Source organism: Fomitopsis serialis, assembly GCF_022376445.1.
Source record: "Fomitopsis serialis strain Sig1Antser10 chromosome Unknown B0H18scaffold_2, whole genome shotgun sequence".
Taxonomy (NCBI): domain Eukaryota; kingdom Fungi; phylum Basidiomycota; class Agaricomycetes; order Polyporales; family Fomitopsidaceae; genus Fomitopsis; species Fomitopsis serialis.
Window position 1 is genome coordinate 401683 of NW_025954962.1, and position 22874 is coordinate 424556.

Genomic DNA, 22874 nt, shown 5'->3' on the forward strand with positions numbered 1-22874 from the left:
GCCCCGATCAAGCTCTGAGTCAAGAATTCTTTGAATCCCCAGTGCTGAAGTCGATTTATACTCAAAATACATAGGATCAAATGCTGGTTGAAGACCTCGTTGATGTGTCAAAGGCAAATTGTATGTAGCCGGTCAACGGGTACACTTTTGCACGTAATCTGTGGTAATTACAGGAAATACTACAGTACTATGCCACCGTACTATGATCCAAGAAAGAGAGTGCGTCGATAATAGCGACATGAGAGCTAACTGAATAATTATACGACGAGAACACGTAGTGTATAAGTTAGCATGAAAGTGTGTGCCCTGTTATTAGTATGAACGCTAATTATAGGAAGATAATCAAGGCGCCACTCCGTAAAGGCGATCAAGCTCAGCTTTGAAATCCTGTTCTACCGCACGTCTCCTGATGTTTCCTTTCGTCGCCGTGCGGGGAAGGACACCCCGGGCCACAACGAAAATAGAGTCGGCGGATGCTATGCGCTCGTGCAGATAGCGGCGTGCATGGAAGGGCCTGATCCTCCGGAAAATCTCCTGCCGCAATTTTCGCGCATCGCACTCTCGCGCCGGCTCGACGAAGAGTGCCGGCGTCGGCCGACCATTTCCAACCACGACGCAGTTGCTGACCAGGTCCTCGCATGCGATGCGAACGTTGTCCTCGATAGCCTTGGTGTCGCATCGGAGCGAGCTCTCGCTTTTGATCCAGTCGTCGTCACGACCACAGAAAACATAACCGCCCGGAGTGACCTCAAGGAAGAGATCCCCCGTGTGAAAGTCTCCGTCGGCGTGGCGCAGAGACACATCGGGACAGTCCGGAGAGCTCGCCGATACGATGAGCTCGACAAGACGCGCATGGACGTTCTGGTAACCCGACTCCGAGGCAGGCGCTGGGGCGACGGGCACGAACTGGTAGGAGACGCCATCAAGGGGACGTAGCGGATGGATCTTGCTCCCGACATCCTGGACAGATCGCAGCATGATTGCCACCTCCGTGCTAGCGTAGCAGTTCAGGACATTGATGCCCTGAGTCTGGACCCATTGTTGGTCCTCCTCCGACATCGAGAGACCGGCAATGAGGACTTCGTCTAGTCCCTGCATCGCCGCAAGGAGGTCGGGATCTTTGCGGGAGTTACGAAGATGGTTCGCAAGGAAAGGGGGAAATATGTTCAGGCGGTTAACCCCGCAGCGGTGGACCATGTCGAGGAGCTCCTCAGTTGGATAAGCTTGTTGCGTACTCTGAACCATGCAGGAGCCGTTTTGAAGAGTGCCGACGAGCATGAATGTTTGCGCCATATGACACAGGCTCCCCCTAGAAGAATGATCAGCGCTCCGCTCATCGGAGTAACACGAGAAACTTACATCCAGACGACGACGTCTCGTGCATCGCGACGGGAGTGCTTCGGACGCAAGATGGTCGCTGCCTTCGCCATCATGTTCGCCCACCAGAAGTGACTACACGGCACCAGCTTCGGGCGACCCGACGTGGACCCTGACGTGTGGAATATCATCACAGGATCCTCACCGTTTGACCCTTCTTGGATAGGCGGCAAAGCACGTCGGATACGGTAATGGTACGAGCATCCATAGCGACATGAGTCGGGACTGGCGCTTGATGCAGCACCGTGGAGAAGGAGGGATCGTGAATGAGTGCCTTGCCGCCCGACTGTGCTAATAGCTCGAGGATGACGTCGGGGTTCGGCAGGCGCAGCGACATGAGCTGCGGTACATAACCCGCTCTGGAGATGCCATAGATGTGCAAGGCGTCCGTGTATGTCGTCCCACTGAGCCTACGCACACATGAGCACAAAAGTCGGAGTGAGCGAGATACTATGCCTCGTACCAAATCCCGACGACAGAAGGTGGACGGACACCCTCAGCCGTCAATGTTTTCGTCCAATACGCGGCGAAATGTTCGACGTCGCCAAGGAATTGCGAGTAGGTGATTGTAGGCCAACACCGGATGGAACCAGTGTCTGGCTCGACTTCCGGGACGCGGAAAGCATCAGCTGTGGGGTGAAGAGTAGCGGCTGCCTGGAGTACGGTAAGATGAGTAGGGAAAGACGGCATGTCGGATGTAACGCGGCGTTCTCTAGGAGCATGCGCGGGTCATATATACTCGGATGCGAGCGTGAAGTGATGGACCAGAGACGATGGCGAGTAGGCGTTGTCAGGAGTCAGATATTTTCCGGACTCGGCGCAGTATTTGGTAAACCGTGGCCCCTCGAGCTTGGTACAGCGTACCGGTACCGCTGGGAAGCCATTGCGTGCGGTGCACTGAGATCTGATCGACTGTTGAGAGGGACTGCCACCATAACACCTATGCCCCCCCTGACACATTCCATTGACAGGCTATGAACCAATGACAAACAAGGGACACTCACCATTCCCTGGCCTAGTCTGGCAACAAGAACCGGCATGTCTGCTTGTATTGGACAACGAAACGATCCCAACGGGACTGCATTAAGATGAGAATGTTACGTGCCCACGCACCTATCGAACCGGGGCGTCACGCCAAGCATCGTTGTGTCGAGTCAAATGCAAGAGTCGCAGGTTGGCAGCTGCTCTGGCAAGCTGTGCTCCATATGACTTACTGTGGCCATCGAGTTGCGCGGACGGTTTAGGCAGAAATACACGATGGGGAGGGCTAGCACCAATTTTCTTGAGGGATTGCCTTTCGGCGCGAGGAAACAAGCACCGCTCTGCTTCCGGTGAGTGCGAGTGCCCACACAATCATCGACGTCGGTCGACGGTGTGGCGACGGCGTCCCATCACCGATCCAAGATCGGACGTCTGTTCCGCAGCGGCGCTTGCCGACGCACCCAACTCCCGCGTCGACCTCCTGCGATCATACCGACAGTACTCAGCTCCCATGTCTTCCGGAGTGCCAGTCGGCGACCTGCCGACCTGTACACACTGATCCTACACGCCGCTGCCTCGACTGTAGCCGGGGACATCGTCAGATCCATTAAGCCGATCAAGTCGTTCGCCATCAGACCCCACTTGTCCATTACTCCTTCAGTCGTTCGACACGCACAGGCACACCAAGCATGATGCGGCTGCAAGCTATGCAAGGGACCACAAACCACGCTGTCACTCACCGTTGATATGAAGATTGCGGCAAAAACCTTCGCGGACGCAATGCCGGGTGTCCGCCTCCAAGTGATACTCGTCCACGATTTGTCGAGGACCATGCGACGCAACCGTTGCTAAGTAAGCTTCTCGCGCAGTTAGACACTTCATGCTCCGGCTTTTCCGTATATGCGCGACTGTGCTCCTGTCCAGTACAGATGGCCGAGTGCATACCACACGCGCCGAACGCTGTCGACGATGGAATGATGTTTTCAGTGTTCGGGTCTGCAAGCCCGTTTAATGAAGTTCAGGGGTGTTGTAAATCCTGAGGCGGTGTCTAAATGATTGTACTACAATGAGTAGACTGCCACTTTCCATTCGAGGCACCGAATAACCTCAACTTCAGGTCGTCTGCGATCCCTGTACGCTCCTGGCTGTCGCATGGCGATTTGCGCACCAGTACCCTCGTTGCGCAATTCTGATGTTGGCCGTAATGCCGTCTTTGTCGGGACCGCATACGATGCAACGACTACCCCTGAGTCTTGTGTATTCGCTTCCCCGACAATAAGCGGGGTATGCGCACTGGCATACAGGTGTCCTACGCGTCTGATGATATAATTCGGACTTACTAAGGAATCGCCCACTCCTTCCAAACGGATGAGATTCACTTCGGGCCCCAGACGTTAGCACTTGAGTCTGTCAGAATCTCATATGCATACATGCCTCTTGCCATCCTACTAGTTCATTGATCGGTAATTCAGATATAACTATTTCCACGTGACGCCAGATATAGCGAAAGCTATCGAATCGAATCTTCACAGGAACGCTGAAGCTGTAGCTCAACCAAGCTTCACCTGAGAGCCTGCGCGAACCGCAGGACCTTCCTATTCGGATTGCCACCTCGGCCTTTGCCGGCGACCGCGATGGCGTCCAGAGCGAAAACTCGAAGCTCCAGAACACGGGCGCGCACGGCGGCTAACACATCTCGTCGCTGCTCGCCGACCTCCTCTTTCATGCTCGTACGGCACGTCCCAGCTTCATAGCATACTTCGTCCGGACACCAGTGAGTATCCATCCCGTCAGTATCGCCGCTCGGCAGAATGTGACGTGACGGTTCTCTGCAGCTCAGGGCGGGTTGAGGGAGGCCACTCTTCACGTCAACCTGACTGTCGATGCCCTGGAGAGTCGGCCAGGTATACGGGCACCTCACACGAACGGCGTTACTCCACGCATCTGCGCCTCGAATTGTCACACACAAGCCGTTCTTGGTCGTACAGCCGTTCCACCAGTCCATTGCATCGAAATGGCCTGCACCGCAGCCGCCTTGAGTGTACGGACAGCCTCTGTTGGTCATACGCGGAACATCGAGGACGTCGGAAGCTTGACGGATGGGCCATGGCAGACCGAGGTATACGCGTGATACCAGGCAGCCGTCAGGCTTCCAAGGTCAAACATCGGCGAGGTGCTCGCGGTGGGGGTTCACAGGACCATCCTCTTGGGGCTGCCGTAGACGCCATGTTCTCTCTTCTATCCAAAACGGGGAATCCATTCGAGGCGCAGGAGAGCTGCAGGTGGACAGAGCTGCGGGAACATCTGTGCGACAGGGCCCGAACCGTCGACCTCGCGGTGCAGTTGGCAGATACGTACAGGGCACACCGTGCTCTCCGAGTGCTCACTTTGTCCCATGTGCTCGGTTGCAAATTGAAGCAAAACGCCTACGAATGCGTGGCACATCAATTAGCCAGTGCAAGACGGTGGCCGTTGGTGACTTCCCTTGTCGAGTTGGCACGACGTCAGACTGGTCGGACGACTGCCCGATTGCTCAATTGGCGTGCACGCGCTCTCATCGAATCGCAGGAGTTCGCCACACTCGATCGTGTCTTGGACATCTTCGAACAGGAACGAGTGGGGCCGAACCGCAGGACGTTCCACATACTCGTTTCAGGCCACCTTCGCAACCGCGATCTCGCCCGCGCAAGCGATGTCTAGCAGCCATGGAAGAGGCCGGAATCAAAGTCGATGCATCTACCCACGCACTCATCATCTCATCCTACCGCCAGTTCGGCCTTGCCCATTCTGTGAAGACGAAGGCCCTAGATGTGTTGCACGAAAGCGACGATCGCTCCGCCACCAATATGATCAACAGCCTCGTTCAACAGTCCTTGGACAGGGACGACATTCAGGGAGCCATGCGCTATCTTGCCCTGTTCGAGCCCGACAGCATGCCTTCCACTGCCGACGGAGGTTCCATCCACCGCGACGGAGACATGACATCTCTGGGGTCGGCAAACCGTCACGGACCCAGAACGGTAACCCCTGCGCAGGACGCCCACACCTTCACGATCCTCATTAACCATTTGGCGAAGCAGGCCGACCTTCCCCGTGCTCTTCAGATTCTCGACCGCATGCAGGAGACTGGTGTGCAACCAGACAGTAGCACCGCTGCTGCTTTGGTCCGAGCTCATTTCGCTGCCGGTCAGGCCACCGCCGCTATTCGGATCGTCGCAAATATGTGCCATGCACGGCGCGTCATGAATGCATCGCGGCGCATCATGCATGCATCGTTCAGGCAGCTTGGACTAACCACCAGTGGGATTAATGAACCGTCCTTGCTGCCCCCTGGTATCCCTCCCACGGTGGAAGTCTTCAATGCGTTGATCCGAGGAACCCTAACAACGCGTCGCCTTAATGGTATGCGTGTCGTGCTGCGTATCATGAACTTCTGCAACATCAGACCGGACGACACGACAGCTCACCTTTTGTTATTGCACCTTGACAAGGTAGAGCACGCGTCACCTCGGGATATCATGCGACGCTTGCGACGTCTCCTTCCCCACCGAGCCACACCCACTATTCAGCACTTGAACGTCATCTTACATTCTATCCTTCGCCGCGAAGACGGCCTCCGTCGACAGATGAATCGCACATCGTCACCAGAGTCATCGATGTCATCCGAGGACAGCAAGACATGGGACAAGATTTCCGGGTCCGAGGAGTCTTACGACCCTGCAGCTGGTTTGAAGGTCCCTGAACGCCCCTCGTATCGGGGACAGTTTCAACCCATTCTCCGGTCGCTGCGGGACCGTGGTATACGCAGCGACCGGGCGACTTACGCGCTCAGAATCAGACACGACGCCGTCATCAAGCGCGATTGGCAATGGCAAAGCAGACATTCCAAGCGATGATCAACCGAGGCTTGCATCCTAACGTATATCACTTTGCGGCGGTCATGGAGGGTTACTCAGTCGTTGGGGATATCGATGGCGCGATGTCCGTCATGGACTCGGCGATCAAGGAGGGCATTCGGCCGAACCTCAAGTTGTACACCATCCTCATTACCGCCTGCGTCCAACAGAAGGACGCGGGTCGCGCCCTCCGCATATTCCGGAGTATGCTTGCTGCGAACATTCAGCCTGATGCCATTGCGCTGCATGCACTCGGGCGGGCATTCGTAGCTGCGGGGCAGAAGGGGGAGGCTCGACGGATCTTGCTACAGCTTTGGCCGATGGTGGCTGTGCTTCCGGAGGACCTACATAGTGCGCCACTGGTGCGGCTCATGGATGCCCTGACGTCGCTTGGCGGGAAAGCGAGCAAGGAGGAGGCCAGGAAGCCGCTGAACGGGCGGGAGGCGCGGTTCTTGAGGTGGAAAGTCAACCGACTGATGGGGAGTTGGGGAGATCGTCCTCCTAGTCTAAAGCTAAGGGTCGGGGTGCTGCTTCGCGTCGTGTAGCGTCACATACCAGTTGCAATGAAAGTGGCGAAGCTTAAAACTGTTTAACGGGGCTTCGAGATCATACAGAGCATACGAGACGACGACTTGATGTTGTTCACTTTTGGGAGCGGCTACATACCACATACAATAAACGTACAAAGCAGCAAGACACACTCAAGACATGTAATTCTGGCGAGCAGATAGAGGAAACTTAGCGTCCAAGAGCCTTAGAGCATCGTGAACTCCGTCGGCCATAACCTCGCGTACACGTTGACGACCACAGCTAATGAGACCTCCTGAGGGACCAACTGCGGTGGCGGAGACCGTGCCGTCGTCACACCCATACCTTGCCTCGAGTCGTACGGCGCGCGAGGGTCCGACAACATTATTGACTGGCCGTTCTCGGCGTGTGACGAGGAGATCGCGGGAGACAAGCCGCGCTCTGGTGTGACCGCACCTGGTGCAGGCACGATCTCCACGCGCGGACCGCTACATTTGGAACGACGTGCGACGACGTCTGCGAGGAGGCTGAGATCCGTGAAGGCGACATTGGGATGCGCCTTGATCTGGCGCCAGGCGGTGTCGCAGGAAACGGTTTCAGGGGGACCTTGGGAATCGGACATGTTGCTATCCTGCAGGGACGAGTGTGGGACGACATGTGTTGTGGGGGCACACGAAATGACGCCGCCGCAAGCTAGTGGGTCACCGCAGCAACCGTTGGCAGATGGGGGGGACGGCGCGCTCTCGGTTGGCTGTGCGGGGTCGGGGCAGTAGCCGCAGCTGGAGGAGGATGTGGCGACCGACTTGCCGATGGCATCGCAAAAGGCCTTGCCGAAGGCGTCGTCCGCACAAGCCAGACAGTTCGACGGGTCGCCCGAGCAGGACGCTGTCGACGAGGATGATGTGGGAGGGGGCGCGACAGGAAAGACGGGGCAGGTAGGGTTCGCGGGAGAACGCCGACGGAGCGGTACGGGGGCTTGATACTGAGGAAGGTTGTCCAGAATGGAAGGCTGCAACGAACTGTCGCGCCGCCCGCCAAGATGTGGCGCGTTATGGCGTGGCGGATCAGATAGCGTCAACTGCTCCGAGACTTGGGTCTGCAGAGCAAGGTCCTTGCAGACACACGACGTCGTCTCATTACAGAAGCCGCAGGAAAGCATCCCGCCATCGTAAAGCTCGTTCTTGTTGTTCGAGATATCAAACATACTGTTGGACATGCGCGAGTCCTGGCTAGGCAGCGGCGAGAAGCTAGTGTGGGAAGATGGATGCGACGACGACACCGACGACGCAGGGGAAGGTGCGTCGTACGAACTAGCGGGTGACATGGAAGTGACGAGCCTGCTGGGAGGCTCGGGCGAGACCTTGGTTTTCTTCCTAGACAACTGTGCGGACGGAAGGCTCGGAGACCGTTGTGTCGAGTCATTCCTAGTCCTCTTCTTCGAGTTGTCTAGCGGCCCAACGTCGTCTTCCAGCTGAGCGAGTTTATCCTTGAGGAGAGCGTTCTCCCTGAGGAGCTTCTCGTTGTCCTCTTTGAGCCGCTTGGCGATGTTCTGCAGCGCGACATTGCGCTCGATTTCGCCCTGCTCGAACTGCTGCACACGAGCTTGCAGCTCCGCAAGCTGGGACTGCTTGCGCTCGCGGAAGGCACGTTGCGCGGCCCTGGCAGGAAGACTTATCAGCACAAACACACACAGACGGAGAGTGTGCAACGCACCTGTTCTGTACGCGGCGGCCCTTGCTGTCCGTCTGTTCCGTCCAGAGCGATGTTAGTGGATCCATGGGGAGGAGGGGCGTGAGTCTGACCTCGGAAGTGTCCTGGACAGCTGGAGCGCTGTCTTTCTTCGGCTTGCGGCCAGGCTTCGGTTTGGCCGGGATCACCCACTCCTTTGAAGCTATCCTCCAATGAGCAAGCGCGTCGCGAATTGCAGGTGCGCGGGCACGTTACCTGTAGCCCAGAGGGTGGTGGGCGTGGATGTCGCTGTCGCTGTGCTCATGCTGGCCGCACAGGCTGATGCTGCTGGGACGAAGGCACGGGTACCGGACGGTATGCAGGTATAGAAGACGGCGGGGGACTGGGAACGGCGGCGAAGCGGTGGGAGCTTGGACGGAGGTGAGGATGGGCGAGCGGTGGTCTGATAAGATAACTCGGACGATCTCCGTTTTATCTCTCCTCCTCGGGAGGCGCCGGCGGGCGATCTTGGCTCGGCGGCGCGTGATCGTTTATACCTACGCCTCTTCGTCCCATCCCTCCGAATATCATTCGACACTCCCGCTCGCTATCCCATATACTACTCGCTACCACACCAGACAACAACGGGAGCAAACCCTGATGCATGGCCTTCTGCGTATCACCAGCGCGAGGTTTCGGGGTGCTACCTCCTTTCCGTACACATTCATCCCACCGCCGCGTTCTACTGCCACCACGGGTGCCAATACGCTGCGTCGCCCCATCCGGCATAGTCTCTCGCGAACATCCCAACGCACTGTCTCAATATTGTGAGTGGGGCATTCGGACCTTCCACAGCGCGCCGCGTCTTCTTCGTGCAGACGTTCGCCGCCGTCCCGAATGACCGATGATGTCTTCAGAAGTTCATTTTGAAGACAGGGAACTGCATCCATCCACCCTGCAGATCACCCTCGCACGCCCTCGCCGCGTCGAGAACGCAGGAGCGCGTGCGTACCCGAACTCTCCTCTCTTGCCTTTTTCGTCGTTCCTGCATGCCACTGCGCACTGTGGTAGTTACCACTGTCTTGTTCTTGAACTGACTGTTGGAGATAATCTCGGCCAGCGGACGTGGCGCACGCCTGATCCCCTGAGCTCGATCCCGGGGTGTCCGGTACAAGGTCATGCACCGGCAGCGGAACCCTGCCATTTGTATTGCTCCCTTCCGTGCTAACTTAACACTGCAATTATCAGCTACCAGGAGATATGGACAGCGTCTTATCGGAATGCGCTGGCTCTCATCATGGTCATTCGTGGTGTAGTATGAACTGACACGTTGATGTTCCTACGGCGCACCTTCTGCATGACCCTTGCACGTTGGCCGACCTAGATGCAGTGGGAAAACGTCGCTGTAACAGACGAGACGGCGCCTTAACAGCCTCCCTAGACTGGTTCAAGAAGTATACCGGCGGCTGCAGTCTGTCCTTGCGACGTGCCATGCGTCTTGCGGCTCGCTTCTTTCACCAAGTCTACATGTCAGTCTCGTAGGCGTTATTGCCCCCAAACTATTGCTCGAAGCTGAGCTGCAGGCAGGGCTTCCATGTCCTGGCCGCTCTTCCTCCGCCGATATTTGGAGTCTCCGAATCTATTCTGGACATTACTTCTTGTCGCGTTGTTCTCTTCCCCCAAGTCTCACGCTAGGTCACGAGTAGGTCCTCCGACTATCTCCTTGACCGCCACTGATGTATGGGGCGCTGTATAACATGATACGCGAAAATGCCTCAGGGTCTCTTCTGTTGATCGGTTCGACACTGTCCGCACGGAGAACCAGCAGGTCGAGCCAGAGGGCACGCGTGGTTACTCCATTGTCACGAAGGCCCACCATTGTGCGCGATCGCGGCTCCGAATGTCGCTGATAGCAACTCGAAGAACTACGTGGCTGAGGCGACCCATATCAACGTGGCCGGCTGGATCCTATAGCTTACGGCATGCTCAGACCGATCTCTGATCCTCGAGTGGGTGGACTGTATAGGATTATACATGTTTTCTGGACCGCTCTGAACACTGGCTTCTGGGCGCTGTCTGAATCTGAATTACTATATGCTCTCGCCTCGCGGAGTACCCGACGAACTCTAGATAACTCGGCAGCGCAGCTCCAACGCTTCACGGACGGTGAGTCGAAGCAAATTCAGTTGAGAAGGATTCGAACTGAGCGCACTATGCAGTCAGCCGCAAAAGTAATACAAACCCGAGAATCCCAGATATCTTTAGAGGCGTTCGGCGCGATGTCATATCTTTGAATTGGGCGTTTTAGCTCATATCACTCTACAGAGCTGTGGAGCGACGGAGAAGTACAGTCAGGACCCTCTTCCAGCAGAGGTTCTGACCTCGACTTCATCTCACGCACGTAGGACACCGGCTCGTGCCTCCCCCCGCATAATTCGATTGGCCCTGGTGTAGAAGCTCTGCTTGAACGCTTTTATCAGTATTGTCACATCCACAGGGCCATCCGCTGCGCAATCTGCCATCTGGCAGCGATAACCGCGTGGCAGAGAGCGGTTTACGTTAGGACGATCCCAGTGTTGCCCACCAGGACGATAGTACGCAGGTGCGTTCAAGCCACTTCGTTCTAATTTAGCTCATTCCCTCGTCGATTAATCAGGGATATGGTGAGTGCCTACGCCTTGCCTGATGTAGCATGATTTCGGGGGCCAACATAAGCCCTTACCTTGGTGAGCGGTACCAATTCCTTGCTCCGATCATATAACATTTGAACGATCGGGCTCGGATTGTTTTGCGCGGTATCTGATTGGATTGCTTGAGGCAAAGTCTCTCTCGGCACCAACGGGCTGACAGGACAGCTCAGTCTCTCGAGCGCATGGCTGCACTCAATGAGGGGCTGTACTCATTTGACTTTTCCCTGTCGGCGCATCATACGATGGTCATCGTGGATCCTGAACTTGGACAAATTAAGCGCGTCGGGATGGACGAACAGGTGAGTGCGAATACTATGAACGCGTAAGTCACCCTGATGCGGTTTGAGCGCAGGATCCCCGGAGGCCCGTCCGGAACCCAGATGGTGTTCTAACCTTTCATCGTCTAGATGCGCGAGGTACCCTGAGGCGGTGACCCGGAGTATAGACTCGAGAGGCCTGCCGAACAGGGTCAGTCCACTTCATCTGCGCTCTCGGAAACCATTCGCTGTGCTTCCCTGCCGAGTGTGCCCGCTGCTACCTTCTCATATCTCTCTCCCTGACCATGGCTACGGCATGGTTTTGGGAATCATCGGCTCAGCAGAGCTGTCAGCCACCTCTGCCCCTTCGCACCGTGGCATCTGCGTCTTGGCAGATGGTGCATGAAGTAGTTATACCGGCGCACCTCACGTGGATGCGTCAGACCCACTTTGGCTGCAAGTTGTCACGCGGGTAGCGTGCAGGTACCGGCGGCAGGCCTTAGATGTCTCTATGACCGAACATCACGGGTCGGGGATCTCGCGTGTTTTACAGAGAGCCAGCAGAGTGGTGCGTTTGAAGGAGCGGGCACCCGAGGTGCAGGGGCGTGAGCCTTGGGGAACATGAAAGTCAACTTTTTATACCAGCACTGATAAATAGCTCGACAGGCAATGGCTGCAGCTCAAGCGCCGCGCTCAGGCACATGTGTCCGTGCTGCGGCTCGATTGTATACGGCGCGTATCCCGATCGGCTTCCTTGATTGACTTCGCCACAGTGGAAGCCTCAAATACAAACGGCGATGGTAGTCTAAAATCGGCTGCCGAAAGGACCCGGTTGTCAGATCTGGTGAGCAGACCCTAAACACAAATGGTGATTTTGAACACCGAGCGTTGCCTTGGCAGGAATGTTCACGTCAGGGTAATAGCGGTTGTTCTCTGGCTGTGGTTTGTCGAGGGTATCAGCGAGCAAATATTCGTAGACCCTGATACCCTGAGACCATCCTTCTGGCGGACACATTCTTCAATCAATGTGCACATAGACATATTGAACGTGATGGATTGGTGAATACTGCGTCCTGTCAGTGCTGCGGCATGAAGAAGCATCGTGCGCAGAATGTGGCTCCCTTGCAACGATTAGTGGAAACGTGAACTGACAAGTTGCAACACAGAACCGTGACGCGGGAGATGACCTTTCCTTCCTCGACATCTTGCTACAGAACTTTCTGTTGGCGATGTTGTCGGGGGTATTGCGCAGCCACAGCACCCGGGCCACCGTCAATCTGGACATGTACATATTATTCAGAGCCTTCTCGCATGGGAACGTAATCAAGGCGCGGTCCGGTGGCATTCTCAAGCCGAAAGCCGATGCAATGTGGCCCACATGTCCAAGACATTTCAGCCTGAGGACGAGGACTCGACTTATGCTACATTGTGTATCATTTATTCGTTAGTGAATAAATGGGGTGTTATCGAGGAACATCTCAAACAGCCTGCCGAGTATCAGCGACGGTACTACGAAGCCATCGGAGCACACTATCTGTTCACGAATCGCAATCATCAGCTTGAACGTTAGCAGTCCAAGATATACTCTGGAGTCTGTACTGCCTGTGACCCTAACCTCAGGCCGCCCTACCAAAGATCACGTGCCCACATTGTGTCGCTGGATTTTCTGGCTGTTCGCGTTGGCGGAGAGAACGTCGATGTCGGGACGCATTCTGCGACAAGTCCGAGTCGCTCAGACGATACCCTCTCCTGCTCTCGTTCTCCCTAGCCGTAGATGCTATGCTGTCGCCGTCGCCAAAGCCAGCAACCCGAAGCCTGACGCGCAGCCGGTAGCTGGGCCTAGCCACAGCAGGCCAGCGCAGGGCGAAGCATGGCAAAGTAAAGCCCCGGAGGACAGCTCTCAAAATGGTGGCACCGCCCTCGCACAATCATCCTCATCACAGGCACCTGCCTCGCCAGCTGGTGCTCCACAGTTGCCCGAGACGCCGTCGGCCTTTCCGAAGGGTGTCGAGGAACACTTAGCGTCGGTCGTTGCTGCCGGCTTAGAACCCACTCAGAGCGACCTGGAGAAGTGCCGACCAGCCAAGCCTGCGCGGGCGGACTCGCCAGGCTATGCGAAAGAGTACCATGCAGTAGTAGACACACTGTGTCGTTGTTTCAGCAAGGCACAATTGCGCAAGTTCATAGCAGGCTGGGACGTCAATTCCCGCCTCGCTTCTGCCAATCGCAGGAAGGTCGACTATGCTGAATCCATTGTGGAGAAGATGTGGGGCTGGCCAAGCTTGAAGGAGGTTGAACGTGCAAAGAAGGACCGCACCGAAGCCTCAGCGAGATGTGCGCCACGATTTGTGTCTCGTTCCGTATATACTCATACGTCCCATATTCAGCCTTCCCCGTTAATGCAAGCCAGATGTTCCTTATCATGGGCAAGGGTTCGTATGCGATTCAGACTCACCCACAATGTCAGAATCATTGACTCTGTTGCCAGACGGTGCCGATGTGTTGGAGATGTCAAGGAGCTACAATGTCCACATTTCTCTGAAGACAGACCCGTTCGCACTGCATGTAGAGGGAGTACGCGCTTCTTTGAAGAAAGTAGCCGAACGCATTGACGCAATCAAGAAAGTGGGCACCACACATCTCGGGGACCTGACCATTTGTTGATTGCAGTTCGTAGTCCATCACCGAGGAAATCTTTCGTCTACCCACAAAAGCACCCATTGCCCCAGATCTGCTGCAGCGAATATCGAGATTGGCTGGAGCCTTGCTGGAGAATATAGGCTCAAAGGGTACAGTGAGTTGTCCCACTTGATCTTTGTCATGATACCACAACTCGCCATGCAGATCCGAATATTGGCGAAAACTCCACGTAGCGCGGATATTGCGAAGAGATTGGTAACTCGCGCTTGTCATGAGGTATTGCCAGATGCGCAACTGTCAGCGTATACCTTGCTCATGTAGTGCTTAGCTACAATTAGACCTTCAGCGGGAACGTCTGGCATACCAACCCTCCTCGCCCACTGCCGAGGGTCCTGTGCCCAATGCGTTTTCTCCCAGCGCCTATGCCTTGTACCCGTTTCTGTCGCCCAAACCATTGCCATGGACAATGAATGCTGGATCGACGTTTCGCATGAGGCATGTTGGATCTTGGCTGAAGCGTGCCAATGGCGAAGACATCCATGCCACGAAAGGCCTGGCAGGACGTGGAGGGCGTCTACTGACCACGACGAAGTATGTTCTTCATCAGATCTCGCTGTCCGTTCATCTACTGAGTGTCGCAGAGAGTCCATTGATCTCCGGAAGCTCTTTTCAGAGACCTGCCTAGCTCGTCTACGAGTCAGCCGCCTTGCAGGCGAGTGGTTAAAGCTTCGTAAGTGGTTCCTGATGTGCGGCCCCAATTGCCTCCGCTGAATCGGTCGTAGAACGGGACATATGCTTTTGAGCGCTTCTTCCCCTGCACAGCGAGTGTCACTCGTTCCACCACTCGCAGGGAAGCACACTCTCCACGAGCTGTTGGACTGGATGTCTGCTCGCGGCGCCAGGACGGGATTCGTGCCGAGGTACAGTGTCAGCTTTGATTGACGCTACAATTGAGATTCACCGGATCCAATTCAGTTTACCTGCCCCTTTGGTCAGCTCATCTCCGACGACGGACAAGATCATCCATCGGCTTGTCTACCGCGCAGTCCAGCCCACAACCACAGAAGGCCCACATCATGCCCATGCTAACAAGTTCCTATCTTTCGATGTCGCCCTGGTCCAGCCCCGGGACGGTTTCGCCGATGCTGAACTATCTGACAGTTCATCGCGCATGTACACGGAACCCTCACAGGCAGACGACGATCCGGCGGGCAACGAGGCTGCCATCCCTGCCTTGTACACTGAACCTGAGTGTGTCACTGGTGTCGAGAGCGAAGTTGATGTTATGCTCCCCGATCGGTGCGTTATACCTTCTTACTCAAGCATCCTCGTTCACGCGGGCTACGTAGACCGATGGACATACACTTCTCTGCTCAGAGCTCGACGTTAATCACATCCGACCAACAGCCTCCGGAGTTGCGAGCGTATATCATCAGCCTTGGAGCGTTGTATGTACACGCTTATCACACGAAGTGCGTGGCCACTTACCCCGAACAGCTTGACAGATGACAGTGCCGACGGCAAGCAGCCAGATCCTCCTCTTATGCTCTCCTTTGGCAGTGACACCTGGATCATGCACTCGAGTGCTAGCGTACGGCAGAGCATCGAGACCATCACGGTACCTTGTGGGACGCCTGCGACGGGAGAAGCAGGGCATTCCATGAGGGTGGTCAGCGAGAGCATCCTGGATCTTGAAAGCAATCAGAAGTCCGCGCACTGCGAGGTCAGTACAGTTGTCGATCTAGAGATCCGTACGTGTCATCTGAACCGCTTTCCCGAAGCTCGTCTGCGATGATCCCACATCTATGGAATCTTGGGGGCGTTTCCTGGCCAGCTGCGACGCCCTCACATCAATATCTTATCAACCAATGGGTGACAGTGCATTAGGGACACTCCGGAAATGACAGTACTGCAGAGTAGAGACTATTAATGGGATCGTGCAAGCGTCGGAACCATGGCATGAGGACAACAGCAACAAGACGTAAGTGCAACTGCGAGAGGGATGATCAGTTGCGTTTCCGCTTCTTGGTGGCTCGTTCTTTTCTCTTCTGGGCCCGGACCTGATATATTCATGAGGCGTAGAAGAAGGCCAAAGGATAGGCAACGTACCTCTTTCTTCATCCTAGAGTCTACCATCACGTAACGTCCCTTGACGCCCTTGGGCCTTCCCTTCAAGCCCTTGTGAGAACCTTTGGCTACGACGACCTTGACCTCCTTCTTTTGCTTCTTCGCAGCTCCCTTTTGCATGAGCTTCTCGATCTGCCTTGCCTTCTCTCGTTCTGTCATGTCGGAGGTTTCGTTGACACCCTCAGCTTTCTTCATGGCCTTCTCAAGCCTCTGCGCAGCCCTGAACTTCTTCCGTGCCTTCGCCTCAGCGACCTTCTTTATTGGCCGCGCGTCGAGGGCACGCATCTTGGCGCGCAACGCGTCGACGGCCTCTTTGGTGACGGGGATGTTGGCCTTGTAATGCTTCTCCTCATCGTCCAGGAACCAAGGCGGGAGACCGTCCTTTGCGTTGAGGGAATAACGATTGAAGCCGTCGTTGATTAAGTGGGTCCGCGTCTTCTCCCTGTTGACAAGTTGTTGTGCAATCGTGACGGCCTCAGGCGTGACGAGGCCATGCTCTGTGTGCAATACCATGAGCACGCTATACACTAGTCGTAGGGTGTCAGAAACTTACTCTGAATGTGAGCCTGCTTGAGCTCGTCTTCGTTCTCATCTTCGACATCCCACATCCCTTCGTCGGCATGGTCCGGCTCCTGAGGAACGACCTCGAAATCATCTTCATCTTCGCTCGACTGGGTTCGCCGACTGTGTCAGCAGTGAGAAATGATAATTATAGCCCGTACCGACCTCCATTTGGACGTCAGCATCAGCGAAGCTTCGTCTTCGTCTGACTCCCCTTCCTCCTCTTCGTCTTCGTCGTCTGGAATATCTATATCTGCTCCCGCGAAGCAGTCTTGGCTGAACCAAACTTGTGCTGCCCGGCTGAGCGGTCCTGCCGCCGATGGTGGCTCTGCGAGGCGGGCTTTCTTCCGACTTCGCCCCTCGCCCGGAGCGTCTCCCGCTATCCGCCGCTTCTTCGCAGGTGCAGAGTTCGCCGCTACCACGTTGTCCTCTTCGTCGCTCGAGTCCTCGTCCGAGCTGGAATCCTCGCCTGCCCTCTCCTTCGCCGCCTCAAATTTGTCCCACCCACCCTCTTCTTCGCTCTCGTCGCCGCTCTCGTCATCGCTCCCCTTCTCCTTGATACCGTCCCACTCCTCGCGGTGCTTGGCGTTCTTCCGCGCTTCCTTCACTCTGTACTTCGCGTCGCGATCGCGCAGGTGATCGCGGTACGCGTCGTACAGCCCGTCGAGTTGGGCCTCAAGGCCCGCGACTTTGCGCTCCTCTTCCTCGTCCGAGTCAAGTGCAGCGTCCTCCTCGGCGTCGTCAGCGCTGGAATCCTCATCGCTCTCTGCATCGTCTTCCTCAGCCAATCTCGTAGCGCCACCCCTGCGCTTCAGCGCTTTGGTGGCGTTGTCGAGGTCGAACACGTCCTCCTGACCGAGGCTCAACGCCGCATCGGTCTGCTCCAGACCAATGTCGAGCGGAGCGGTCATCTGGAGCTGCATGCGCTGGATGGTCCGCTGCTTGATCTCATTCGCCCGGCGGCGTTCGCGCTTGGTGCGTCCTGCAGCCTCCGCGTTCAGACGCTCGAGCTGTTACGTTGTCTTGAGCAACGTAAAACGCGGTCGCGGAGTGATTAGAAGCTCACCTCATTTTGGATCTCGGTCTCCTCGTCGACTTCTTCCGTTATTTCCACGGTCTCCGTGAGCTCTTCCGTGGGCTTCGTCTTCACGTCGAGACCAAGCTGTGTGTGAAGATACGTCAGGCAGTGTGGGAGTGGGTTTATTTGGGTGACCCACCTCTTCGCGCAGACTCGTCCGCCACCTGATGAGCGCCTTGAAGTCGCCCTTGCCGAGTACCTTGAGATCCTCACAATTTGCGACGACGTCTGGCGTTGTGACGTCCATCTTCAGCCACCTGCGGACAGTATTCGCATTGAGAAAAAAAGTTTGAGGCGGGTGATTGATACGACTTACTCTTTCTCCTCTTCGGTCCCAAAGGTGATCTTGTTCACCGTTCCGAGGAAGGCAATCGCATCGGGACACCGGATGAAGTCGGCAGCGCCGGACTTTTTGAAGAGAATATAGTCGCCCTCGTCGTAGCCATCACGATGCCGACGTTTCTTCTCTGGCTGGAACACATTGGTCTGGTGGTTCTTGGACGAGGTCACCTTGTCACCGTCTTCCGGTGATGCAGCAGAGAGATCCTTGAAGACGTGTTTGGGCTCGAAGAATTTCGGGTCGATGTGCTTGGGCGCGAGGAAGTCCCTACAGACGACGAAGATTTCTGCGGAGACAATCCTAGAGGCGTGTAAATAGCCATATCAGAGTACACTTTTCCATAGCACGTACCTAGAAGATGGGGGCTTCGTCGCCTCGACCTTGCCAAAGAGCTGGTTGAACACCCAGATGAGGTTGTTGTAGTCAGCACTCCGGAAGACCTTCGTCACGAACGTGCCGCCCTTGACGAGGAACTCTACCGCAAGTTTCATACTCATGAGCACGAGCTCGGACTGGCTGTACGCGTCCTGGACCCAGGCCGAACCGACGTTCGGCGCACCGTCGTGCAGCACGACGTCGGCCTTCCAGTCCTTCAGCTCGCCGCGGATCAGGTTCCGGCATTGCGGGGTGGTGATGTCGGAGGCAAACGTGACGACGTGAGGAATAGGTTTGATAGGGACCAAATCAACGCCTAGTGAGGAGCAGAACGGTGAGACAGCTTGAGGGGTCGCAAAGACCGTATGCACGCACCAACTATCACGCTACTCGGCGGCATGTACTTGCTCGCCACCTGCAGCCAACCACCCGGCGCGGCACACAGATCTATGCAACATCGTGCAGTCTCCAGGAACGAGTACTTTTTGTTCAGCTGAATGAGCTTGAATGCCGAACGGGCACGGTAGCCCTGCTCTCTGTTCACAGAATATTCAGTATACTGAAGCCCTAGTTTCAGAGCATGCACCCACTTTGCGAGCTTGTAGTACTTGTCGAGACGACCCTTTCCTGTCTTCTTCTGCGCCTTACCCATGGTGAGTGACCGCCAGTAGACGGGGCGAGGCGGATTCGAAGTTTTGGTTAACCAATTGGTCAAGAAGTCGGCGATCGAGATCTGCTACAGGCTGTTGACATGTGTTTTGGATCTGATCGAATTGGGCACTCAACGCCTCATGGGCGCTACGGTTGTAACCTGGGCTGCGTGTCGTTGGTAACGCTTCGCTAGTTGCATTCAATAGTGAGACTGCTGTGAGCGTTGATTATCCCGCGTATTGCCCGTGCTGCCGTTCGACTGACGCATTTATCCATATCTTTGAGCCTACCCACATTTCTATGCCCTCACCCTCAGATAGCACGCCGCTCTTGGGAAGCATGGCATCGTCTTTCCCCAACTCTAGGATTCTCTGGAAAACCGGGGCTCTTTTCAGTAAGCAGAGTCATTGAGGCCCTGTGGAGGCACATGGATTGATGGGTTGACTTGCTAGCTGCCATTGGCATGCTCGCTGGCGCATTCGGGGCTCACGGACTGCAGAAGAGGCCGGGTGTTACACCGGACAACATTCGTGCATGGGGAAGCGCGGCTCAATATGCGGTAGGTACATTTGTTATTTTACACAGCATCGACGCACCGGGCCACTCAGTGGTGTCTGAATGGCTGGAGCTGTCTTGAAGGCGTATGGGGCACCTCGGCGTCGGGGTATCGGTGCCCTCAGTCACTGGTGTACCGTTGCCGTGCTGCCCTGTACGCAGACTGTCCGGAGAGAATACTCTACATTGCTCACCATGGGGGTCTTGCATGACATGCACAGGTGTTCAACGGGCTTGGGCTGCTATTGATTTCCATGCATCCGCGGTTTGCGACTCACAAATTTGCGGGACCCGCCATCGCCGCGGGAGGCTTCATCTTCTCTAGCAGCATCGTCGCGTTAGTTCTGGCCCGAGACAAGTGAGTCGTTTGACCCAAGTCGTTCATGCTGAATTCGAGTGCGACGCTTGCCTCGCGCAGGTTCAGGTGGATGGGACCCATCACTCCGCTGGGCGGCTCGCTCATGATTGCAGGGTAAGTGCGGGGCAAGGTCGAGGCTGCTGGAGCTGATTCGATGCACCTCGCAGGTATATTGCCTTGGCGTTGTGAGGACCTCGTTGAGTGACGCAACATGGCCTGGATGTGGAGCTGTTCAGGTCGAATGTCTGTATCTGGAGATAGTCTGTAGTCTGCTCTGTCGTCTGCTATGCAATGCATCCCCTCTCGTCGCATATATTCAAAACAAACCTGCTGCACACTGGATACGGAGCAGGAGAACGAAGGGAGCCCAAAAGGGCCGTGGAGGGCACGCGCGGGGCACGAGGCGCATGTTGAAACGGTCACATGACATGGTGCACAACGTGTCTTCTCCGCTTGAAACGGCGGCGGTGGCCGTGGGCGACAGCGGCTGCTTGTTCGCGACCTTGTCATCACCCACCATCCCCAGCGCCCTCCCGCCCCCGCGTCCCCCGCCCGCCCCGGTCACCCCCACATCCCCCCGGCCCACTGCACCTCAGATCAGCGTCAATCGGTGAGCCAGCTCGCCTCCCTCTCCCCCGTCCCATCTCATTTCCCTCTTAGCGCCCCGTCTCGTGATGGCCGATCCTACCCTTCGCGCGTCCCTCCAATATTCCTACTCGTTTCCCACCAGCCTCGTTGACTACTCTCAATCGCGACCCGCCAAGCGGCGCGCCAGTGCATCTGCGCACTTTCTCCCCTCCGAAGAAACCTTCAATCCGCGACCGTATCAGCCCTCACACTCGCTGCCCTCGCAACCGCGGCAATCTCAAGCCCAAGCCCAAGCCCAGGCTCGAGCTCGAGCTCAGGCTCAGGCTCGGCCCAAGCGGAAGCTGAAGCCCAAGTCCGAGCTCAAATGCAAGCCCAAACCCAATCTGCGTCTCCTCTACGTCTTCCCGCCAAAACTCCTCGCGCAATCGTGGCCTACAGAGTTTGGATCCCTCTCTGACCGACCCGGGGCGGTCTTCATTCACCCACCCTTCACCAACTTCCCAGATGCCGATCGTACAAAGACGGCCTTACCTACAACCTGATGGCCGCCAATCCTGAATGGTTTCTCGATACCGCCGACTTCATCGCACCAGTAATGACAATCCGGACGCGATCGGCTACCCGTCCCAACTGGAACCGCCTCGCGGGTGGTGTCCTCAGAAGAAGAAGGAAGGGTGGCCGAAGGCGAAAACCCTCCCCGCCTTCGCTGCACCTTCTGTCGCCGGTATTATTCAGGGGCGAATGCCAAGAGTATGTGGAGGCGACATGTGCTCGAAAAGCACAAGATCGCTATGGCAAATCGCCGCGATAACCAACCGGTAGAGGAGGTCGTGCTGCCAACAGTGAGTCCTCTGCACTAACAGTATGATCTGGTACTGATTTTGCACATCAGAGGAAAACCGGACCTCGAGCGGAAGCAAGAATGGCAAGCGTACGGACGACGAGTCGAGTGGCTCCGTCTCCAACGCCCAAGCCTCGGGCAGCGCTCATGCCCTTGATTCCTCCGACGAAGAGTCAGAGCAACCTGCTCGCCTTCCTCAGTCTCGTTCAGACGAAGCGGAGCCCGACTTCTTTGGCGCTATAAACACGTCTAGTACTCCGCCTCTGACGCCCGGTGGACCGTCGCCCTCTCGGTCAACCCAGAAAAACACGGAGGCTTCGATCGCCTTACGACCCTCTCGCCACGCCGGTGTTTCGCAACTCACCGCGCCTCTCGCGCCAGCCATGGCGCTTCAGCCCCAGCCATCCGCTGTATGCCAGAGGGGACAGGGACTACCGCTCGGAATGCTTGTGCGTGGGGCGGCGAGTCCCATGATTAATGGGCTGGATAATAGTCCTTTCGTCGTCGTTCCTGGCAGTGACCGCAAGAAGAAGAACATTTTCAACAGCCCATTCGTATCCAAAGAATCGGATAGGATTAGCATCTTTGGTCAATCCCCGGCGCGCTTGTTGTTCGACAGCACGCCTTTCAGCTCAAGGACGACTCCGTTCTCTCTCTCGGAACCCCAGTTCGCGGACTCACCTCTTAACCGTGCCGAGCGCGATGGTCTCCGTGTCTCTTCCCTCACGGAGGCGACCAAGAAGTGGCAAGCCGAAGCGGCCGCAGGCTCTCCTCGAAAGACGACAGCTGCGGAAGCGTCGGGCTTGTTGGGCCCCATCGAGCTCCAGGGCGACGACCTGTTCTCGGAGGGCATGTACAGCAGCTGGGTCGACCTTAACGCGAATCTGAGGGCAGCACCCACAGTCCCGCTCGTGCGCGTCCTGTCGAGAGTCCCGTCGTGCGCACCCAGCAACCCACTAGCTTGTCTGCTGTCACGAAGGGCAGCTCGGGGTTGTCGAGCGCTGGGCCGGGCCTCATGGACGCGTTTTTGTCCGGCAAGGTAAGGTCAAGAAGATCGAGTTGTCGTCCGATGACGATTCTGATTCGGACATGAGTGGTCCAAGCTTTGGGTCACCCATCCGTCTCAGCAAGGGGACCAGGCGTGCGTTCTCCAGTACCTGGTCCAAGGACAACGACGGGGATACAGAGATGGCGGAAAACCACCCGAAGAAACGTCGCAGGACCTTCAGCGGTCGCGACTAGATCCTCCCTGTGCAACTCACATCCCGTCGGTCCCCCTCCATCAGCACAAGACGCCTATTCGCTTTGCAACTAGAACGACGCGCACCGTCGCGCCCCCCTACACGCCTATCACCGTCTTGTC

The 22874-nt window shown here is 56.4% G+C and overlaps 8 protein-coding genes across 8 annotated transcripts; 5 read left to right on the plus strand and 3 right to left on the minus strand.

The window, feature by feature from the left end:
* Positions 1-38: 38 nt before the first annotated feature.
* B0H18DRAFT_969349 (acetyl-CoA synthetase-like protein) lies at positions 39-2477 on the minus strand. Its single transcript, XM_048043589.1, has 4 exons — positions 1841-2477; positions 1556-1787; positions 1360-1517; positions 39-1309 (listed from the first exon to the last, which is right to left on the minus strand). The coding sequence occupies exons 1-4, from the start codon at positions 2065-2067 to the stop codon at positions 343-345; spliced, it is 1584 nt and encodes a 527-aa protein (XP_047900237.1). The 5' UTR covers positions 2068-2477; the 3' UTR covers positions 39-342.
* Positions 2478-4241: 1764 nt separating this feature from the next.
* On the plus strand, positions 4242-6799 carry B0H18DRAFT_1081418 (uncharacterized protein; the record flags this gene model as incomplete). Its single annotated transcript, XM_048031391.1, has 4 exons — positions 4242-4340; positions 4555-5052; positions 5073-6206; positions 6239-6799. 4 exons carry the CDS (start codon positions 4242-4244, stop codon positions 6797-6799), a joined length of 2292 nt encoding a protein of 763 aa, XP_047900238.1.
* Positions 6800-6955: 156 nt separating this feature from the next.
* Positions 6956-8908, minus strand: B0H18DRAFT_1091431 (uncharacterized protein; the record flags this gene model as incomplete). The annotated part of the gene is made up of 4 exons (XM_048032295.1): positions 8727-8908; positions 8496-8673; positions 7091-8440; positions 6956-7064 (listed from the first exon to the last, which is right to left on the minus strand). Exons 1-4 carry the CDS (start codon positions 8773-8775, stop codon positions 6956-6958), a joined length of 1686 nt encoding a protein of 561 aa, XP_047900239.1. The 5' UTR covers positions 8776-8908.
* Positions 8909-13056: 4148 nt separating this feature from the next.
* On the plus strand, positions 13057-15941 carry B0H18DRAFT_969366 (uncharacterized protein; the record flags this gene model as incomplete). The annotated part of the gene is made up of 12 exons (XM_048043590.1): positions 13057-13731; positions 13785-13829; positions 13886-14022; positions 14075-14191; positions 14242-14313; positions 14366-14628; positions 14711-14767; positions 14820-14957; positions 15013-15336; positions 15387-15485; positions 15535-15760; positions 15819-15941. Exons 1-12 carry the CDS (start codon positions 13095-13097, stop codon positions 15939-15941), a joined length of 2238 nt encoding a protein of 745 aa, XP_047900240.1. The 5' UTR covers positions 13057-13094.
* Positions 15942-16043: 102 nt separating this feature from the next.
* Positions 16044-19170, minus strand: B0H18DRAFT_867050 (Spb1 C-terminal domain-containing protein; the record flags this gene model as incomplete). The annotated part of the gene is made up of 10 exons (XM_048039831.1): positions 16044-16097; positions 16147-16661; positions 16718-16835; positions 16887-17735; positions 17792-17887; positions 17943-18060; positions 18120-18443; positions 18495-18834; positions 18894-19054; positions 19109-19170. The coding sequence occupies 10 exons, from the start codon at positions 19168-19170 to the stop codon at positions 16044-16046; spliced, it is 2637 nt and encodes an 878-aa protein (XP_047900241.1).
* A 159-nt stretch (positions 19171-19329) lies between these two features.
* Positions 19330-20444, plus strand: B0H18DRAFT_969375 (uncharacterized protein). Its single transcript, XM_048043591.1, has 6 exons — positions 19330-19385; positions 19455-19563; positions 19622-19728; positions 19946-20082; positions 20143-20196; positions 20250-20444. The coding sequence occupies exons 2-6, from the start codon at positions 19470-19472 to the stop codon at positions 20269-20271; spliced, it is 414 nt and encodes a 137-aa protein (XP_047900242.1). The 5' UTR covers positions 19330-19385; positions 19455-19469; the 3' UTR covers positions 20272-20444.
* A 186-nt stretch (positions 20445-20630) lies between these two features.
* B0H18DRAFT_1150769 (uncharacterized protein) lies at positions 20631-21479 on the plus strand. Its single transcript, XM_048035723.1, has one exon. It carries the CDS (start codon positions 20757-20759, stop codon positions 21210-21212), a length of 456 nt encoding a protein of 151 aa, XP_047900243.1. The 5' UTR covers positions 20631-20756; the 3' UTR covers positions 21213-21479.
* Positions 21480-21777: 298 nt separating this feature from the next.
* Positions 21778-22652, plus strand: B0H18DRAFT_188951 (uncharacterized protein). Its single transcript, XM_048037029.1, has one exon. The coding sequence runs from the start codon at positions 21895-21897 to the stop codon at positions 22552-22554; it is 660 nt and encodes a 219-aa protein (XP_047900244.1). The 5' UTR covers positions 21778-21894; the 3' UTR covers positions 22555-22652.
* Positions 22653-22874: the final 222 nt, after the last annotated feature.

What these genes read in the sequence shown, in the direction of transcription:
- B0H18DRAFT_969375 (XM_048043591.1), top strand. Translation starts at nt 19,470, where the DNA reads ATGCCCTCACCCTCAGATAGCACGCCGCTCTTGGGAAGCATGGCATCG. An exon ending in GAAAACCGGGGCTCTTTTCA is followed by an intron (nt 19,564 to 19,621) that starts GTAAGCAGAGTC and finishes TTGACTTGCTAG; the next exon opens with CTGCCATTGGCATGCTCGCT. An exon ending in GGCTCGCTCATGATTGCAGG is followed by an intron (nt 20,197 to 20,249) that starts GTAAGTGCGGGG and finishes TGCACCTCGCAG; the next exon opens with GTATATTGCCTTGGCGTTGT.
- B0H18DRAFT_188951 (XM_048037029.1), top strand. Translation starts at nt 21,895, where the DNA reads ATGGCGCTTCAGCCCCAGCCATCCGCTGTATGCCAGAGGGGACAGGGA.
- B0H18DRAFT_1150769 (XM_048035723.1), top strand. Translation starts at nt 20,757, where the DNA reads ATGGCCGATCCTACCCTTCGCGCGTCCCTCCAATATTCCTACTCGTTT.
- B0H18DRAFT_969349 (XM_048043589.1), bottom strand. Translation starts at nt 2,067, where the DNA reads ATGCCGTCTTTCCCTACTCATCTTACCGTACTCCAGGCAGCCGCTACT. An exon ending in CCTTCTGTCGTCGGGATTTG is followed by an intron (nt 1,788 to 1,840) that starts GTACGAGGCATA and finishes ATGTGTGCGTAG; the next exon opens with GCTCAGTGGGACGACATACA. An exon ending in GTACCATTACCGTATCCGAC is followed by an intron (nt 1,518 to 1,555) that starts GTGCTTTGCCGC and finishes TCAAACGGTGAG; the next exon opens with GATCCTGTGATGATATTCCA.